General features: G+C 31.6%; 1 protein-coding gene across 3 annotated transcripts in view; it reads left to right on the top strand.

Moving 5' to 3' along the window:
* Window positions 1-5,857, top strand: part of LOC106459093 (tyrosine-protein phosphatase non-receptor type 3-like) — a 71,886-nt gene extending 66,029 nt beyond the window's left edge. For 2 of the 3 annotated variants that reach the window (XM_022385509.1, XM_013918676.2), the window contains 3 exons: window positions 1,521-1,656; window positions 3,887-3,932; window positions 5,094-5,857. In XM_022385509.1, the coding sequence (XP_022241217.1) occupies window positions 1,521-1,656; window positions 3,887-3,932; window positions 5,094-5,167 (256 nt within the window). In that variant the 3' untranslated portion in view covers window positions 5,168-5,857. The remainder of the gene's footprint in view (window positions 1-1,520; window positions 1,657-3,886; window positions 3,933-5,093) is intronic. The other variant, XR_002610502.1, reaches the window with a different exon arrangement.
* The last annotated feature ends 349 nt before the right edge of the window (window positions 5,858-6,206 follow it).

The following is a 6,206-nucleotide window of genomic DNA, read 5'->3' on the forward strand; positions in this document are numbered from 1 at the left end:
GTGGTGATGACTAGCTGCCTTCCCTCTAGTCTTACACTGCTAAATTAGGGACGGCTAGCGCAGATAGCCCTCGTGTAGCTTTGCGCGAAATTCCAAAAAACAAACAAACAAACAATCTTCTTCTTCCAAACATTTTTCAATTAACCATCATTCCTTCACTTCTCGGGGAATGACTTGTAACTTGGAAAAAAAAGTACCATGGTCCAATACTCCCAGATACCTTTCTTTTTTATTATTAAACCCTTTTTAAGGATTTTATGGGGTCAAAGGTAAAACAACCCGAAAATGTATATTTTGGGCTCCTGTACGGTTATATTTACAGCAATTAAGATGAAGATTGGCATAAGTATAAATTTTCATGCGCTCACCACATTGACTTAAAAAAAGTTGGATTGACCTATTTTGGGTCTTTTTAGGAGGGTCAGAGCTCACAAAAAAGCATAATTTTGGGAGTTTTGGTTAACTACTCGATCGTATTTTGACTACTTTACTTGGAACTTAGTACAAAAATGCTTTTCTACAGGCCCCACACATTGATAGACTAAAGTGGTGGACTTACATACTTTTAGTAATTATAGGGGGAGGTCAAGTTGCCACAAAAAGCATAATTTTAAGGTTTTTTGACAATTACTTCACCTTATTTCGGCCACTTTACATGGGATTTGGCACAAAGTTAATACATTTTTACAGGTCCCATAACATATATATATATACAAAAATGCAAAATATTCCCATTTTTGGTCATTTTAGGGAGGTTAAAAGGTTAAGAAATCCATAATTCTATGGGTTTTGGTTAATTACTTAGGCTTGTTTCGACCAATTTACATGAAATTTGGTACAAAAACACTCTTTACATTTCCCAGATAAAGATATAGACAATTTTGAAATTTATGTCTGTTGCTCAATTTTTCAAAAAGGAAATTACAGTTTGAGCTTTTTGTCAACTATTCATGTGTATGCCAACCAACTTACCTGGGACTTGCAGATCTTAAGCAGTGATATAGATAACTTTTCTGGTGTTACAATTGGCCTTGTTGGGATTGCGTGGCCGAAACATGTTGCATTCGCTCGCGAATATTGGCCTGCTTAATCTTTTAGAATATTTGTTAGATTTTATTGTAACCTCTACCAATTTTTCTGTAAACGAAAAATGGCAAATTATCCCATTCTATGCATTTAAAAACACTAACATTATTTTATCTTTTGAGATGGTAATAATGACATATATTTCTAAGGTAGACATAAAGGCAAAAGTATTTTATTTGTTAAAAGTGAGGGTTTAAAATTTCCATGTCTGGAAAATAAACCTCACCCAAATCGAAAAGTTTGTTTGTTGTTAAGTGTGAAGCTGTAAAATGGTTTATCTGTGTTGTGTATATCGCAGGGATCAGACCCTGAATTGTAATGTTAAAACCCTCACGTTTGCCGTTTATACACCAGCTGGAGTAAATTAAAAACTCAAAATTTTTTACAAAAAAAGTATTGATTTGGAGTAATATCAATTTTTGCCTCTATTATAGTGCTGGAATTGGAAGAACTGGTGTTCTTATCTTAATGGAGACTGCAATGTGCCTTATTGAAGCCAATGAACCAGTTTATCCTATACAAATCGTCCTGGAGATGCGAAGACAGAGAGCCATGCTGATCCAAACAACTGCAAGTTTTAAAAAAATATTATTTTTTACACGAGAATGGAGATAAGAAAGTTTCATAAGTACAGTAACTAGTTGAACTGTTTCTATTGAAGGGATAAACCATTTCCAAATTCCTTTAGAGTTGTCTGTTCTAGCTAATACATTTAAGTAAGGTGTTACAATTTAAAATAAGTTGTACATTATAGTAGGTAAAATATTGGTGTCACACTTAGAAATAGGCTGTCAAATATAACAGGTGAAACATTGGTGTCACACTAAGAAACAGACTGTGGAATATAACAGGTGAAACATTGGTATCACACTAAGAAACAGGCTATGGAATATAACAGGTGGAACATTGTTGTCGCACTTAAGATCAGCCTGGTTATTATTGAATATGAATAAATTTGCTGTTAATTTACTTTTTTATATCTAGAGCACTTGTATAGCATAGAGGAACTTGATATGCTACTCTAACGTATAAAATTTTATTCTCGAGATGCAAGTTTTTCTGCAAAGTGTGTCGTCCTATTTATACCTTTTAATATAATCTAGTAGATAACAAAACTAAAACTTAAACCTGTAAAATGCACTGCTCAAGATAACATGCAACGTGTTTATCAGCTTTTGTGCTTCCTCTTCCAACTATTTAAAACGTTTATTTATTTTTCATATTTTCTTACACGAGAAGTAAAGTTGTCAGTCTTATACTCTATATTTTGTAACGTAAATATAGTTACAAATTACTTCCAGCTTTTATAGGTTATTATATCCTTAGCTCTTAAAACCATAATCTTGGCCAATCTCCGCTTCATTAGCGTCTTATTGTACTTATATCTCCAAGATTAATTGGCAGCTACTGACATTTCTGGTTTTGTTTTCTTAGTATCAATTTGATTGATTAATTGCTCACCAAAGATATTGGGCATCCACTGTTGCTAAGTGCATATACATACCTTTGATTTGATATCACGCCAGTATATTGTACAGTATTATTACACTTCACAAAATAAAACTGATAGTTTTTAAAACCTAAGTTGAATAAACAAGATTTGTAAGGTGTTAATAGACGCCCCCCCCCCCCAGTGCCACAGTGGTATGTCTGCGGACTTATACAGCTAGAAATCGGGTTTCGATACACATGGCGGGCAGAACACAGATAGCCCTTTATGTAGTTTTGTGCTTAATAACAAACAACAACAATAATAATAGATGGAGCAGCAATACTAATAACAATGTTAATAACAACATTCTCTAATAATCATATTTCAAGTTTGGATTTTCAGTAAGAAAAGAATCTGATATTGTTGAATGTTGCTGTTGACGAGGCTTTTTGTTCAATAACGAACTCATCAGTACAGCTTGGACACAAGATACAAATGTTTGGTTGAAATTCTGTCATACAAGCTGTTTATTAAACATCAACTATTATGGTATTTTCCGCTTAAGTATTATTCGGTAGTTGGTAATAGTTGTGGAACATAAAGTCTAGTGAAAATGTTACAATAAACATTTCTTACTGGAACTGGTATTAGGTTATTGAAGTGGAATGGGCTTAAAATTATTACCAGCGTTACTTTGACATAATATATTATAAACTAAGTAAGAACTGGCGTTTAAAACCAGCATGAGTAATTACATCTGTTTTGTTTTTAAAAACTACTATAATTACCAGGTTATATAATAAATTATAGATGAAACGTCGCTGATTGATTCCGTATGAAACAATGGTAAAAATTTTAAACTTATATTTAAATATACGAATATGTTTGTTGTTTTTTCATAAAAGTAGTCAGATATAAACCTGTGAGGCGAAGGTTGAAAACTCACTTTCAAATAATTAAATGTATAGTTTCAAAGAATGTTAATTATGCCTACCAAAGAATATAACTAAAAATATTGTCACCTTTTGTTTTATACAAGTTCGTTGAGTTAACCTTTTAATGTTATTTTTATATTTTTAGATTGATTCAATAATACTGATAATGGTTAATATATTTAAGGTCAACCTTGACAGCACTAACAGAATTGTATTACTGATTGCGAAGTAAGGCTTAAGCTTTGAAAAAATAGATCCCAACATGTTATTTAAACCAGTAAAAATAAAATTACTAGCAGCTGTGATGAACAAATGATCATTATACATCAGATTAAGGTGGGATCACCAATATCTGTATAAATGAAATGCTCATAGCGAACTTTTTAAACCCAAATACATTATTATGATACTAAAGTTTCTCTTCTTGTTACAGAGTCAATTCAAGTTTGTATGTGAAGCTATTGTAAGAGTTTTTAACGGTAAGTAGGTTAAACACTTTAAATTATTAATTAATGTTTATATTAAAATTATATATTTTGTATCGAAACTAATTAAGTTGTCACTCATATACAAATTGTTGCTGAAATAACTATGTCATTTACCATTTAGAATTACCAAACATACCTCCCTCTGTGGCTTAACAAAAGGTGTAAGGACTAAAAACACTTAAATTGGGAGTTCGATCCCCGCAGTTGGAAAAGCGAATATGGTCCCTTGTGCAGCTTTATATTTAAAAGTAAACAACCATCAAAAATAAATGTCTTTGGTGGATCAGCGATAAGCATGAGGGCTTAAAATGGTAAAATTCTGGTTCGATTTCTGCGGCTGGCACAAATTAGACAACCCACTGTACAGCTTCACGTTTCATCATCAACGTTCAACATCAGCAACTGATTACAAAAACAGTTCAATATTCTATCAATAATATTTTTTGAACTAAATGTGCATAAAATGTATGAGAACGAATCATTGACTAGAATATTATTTTGTGTTACCACAACAAATATATTATAAAATAAGTATAACAAATAGCTCTTAGAAAGAGGGAGTCTACAGACAATAAGTTGTTATCAGTCATTCTTTTGTTAACGGTGAGCTATCTGTACTGTGTCCACCTCAGGGAATCGAACATCAGATTTTTGTGTTGAAAGTCCGTGAACGTACCGTTGACCCACAGGGGGAAGTATTATCTATTAATCGTCAAAACTAATTCTTTGAAGTGTAATACTTTTGATAAGCCAGTATTAATTTTTCATAGATATTACGTTTTGTAAAATCAGCGTTTCACAAAGTGTGGGGCGCCCCGGGGGGGGGGGGGGCGAGCGATCAGGGTAGAGTCAATAGTGCAATAATGTTAAGTGTTTTAACATATTGTTCATTAATGAAAATAATAAGTAGTTACTATAACACATACAGCAATTTAATGCGTATCCTGTATTAGATTTCGCCGCTTAACTCAGTCTTTCACTCATTTAAAAAAAGTGTGGGTTTCAGTAAAAAAAAACGTATTAAGTTAAGGGGGCGTGGATGACGAAAGTTTAAATAGTTTTATATAATGAAAGTTCATGATTATAAATACACCTTAAGAACATGATATCTATCGCATCATTGGTTATTATTGTTATTGTTTTGGTTTTCAGATGGTACAGTAAAACCACTGGAAAAATTCAATGCATTAGGAAAAGTGCTGGCATCAAGAGAAGACGATATATAAAAAATACCAACTGAAAACAACTAGGTTGAATAAATAGAGCGCCGAGTGGCCGACGATTAAAACGGCATTTAATCGACTGCACATCATAACAACAGCTGCAGTTTATGTTCGTTGTTTGATCACTTCGATGATGGTTTTACAAACTTACTTGCTAGATATACCGTTGAACTCTTGATTTTGTATTTCACAAGCTTTAAAGGTGGATAATTTAAATAGTTTGAGTCATTCGTCTTACCCTTCAAGGATTCAACAAAAACCATCAGTTGAAGATGCTAATGGAAAACTACGATATATTTCTTTACAGGCGAATATAATTTGTTGAGGACTATCATCAATAGTTAAATATTCTAGAACTTGGAAACGCTGATCTAGCGTACTTATACAGGTTGAACTGTTTGCTGAACGTATTTTAGTAAGAAACTAAAACCCCAAGTTTTCTGTTCTTAAAGATTATAGTGAATTTTTCTTCAGTAAAATATTTCCAACGAGGAGTTTTGCTGAAACCTTTCGTATTTTTATAGGTCTTTAATTAAATGCTGCATCAATGCTTACTAGCGTTACTAATTAGAAACTTTAAGGACTGAATTATTCTAATGATTGCAACATTGTATGAGTCGTCAATTTTTACAATCGAGACAAAATATAATACTAATTACAATACTATTATCAAAGAATAATACTAATTACAATACTATTATCAAAGAATAATACTAATTACAATACTATTATCAAAGAATAATACTAATTACAATACTATTATCAAATAATAATACTAATTACAATACTATTATCAAAGAATAATACTAATTACAATACTATTATCAAACTATAATACTAATTACAGTATTATTATCAAAATATAATACTAATTACAATACTATTATCAAAATATAATACTAATTACAGTACTATTATCAAAATATGATACTAATTACAATACTATTATCAAAATATAATACTAATTACAATACTGTTATAGGTCAATCACAGGGGGATCATTTCTTATTTCAAGGGTGGAGTATAATTGTGAGAATTGTAC

The sequence above is a fragment of the Limulus polyphemus genome, unplaced genomic scaffold (assembly GCF_000517525.1).
Source record: "Limulus polyphemus unplaced genomic scaffold, Limulus_polyphemus-2.1.2 Scaffold558, whole genome shotgun sequence".
NCBI lineage: Eukaryota > Metazoa > Arthropoda > Merostomata > Xiphosura > Limulidae > Limulus > Limulus polyphemus.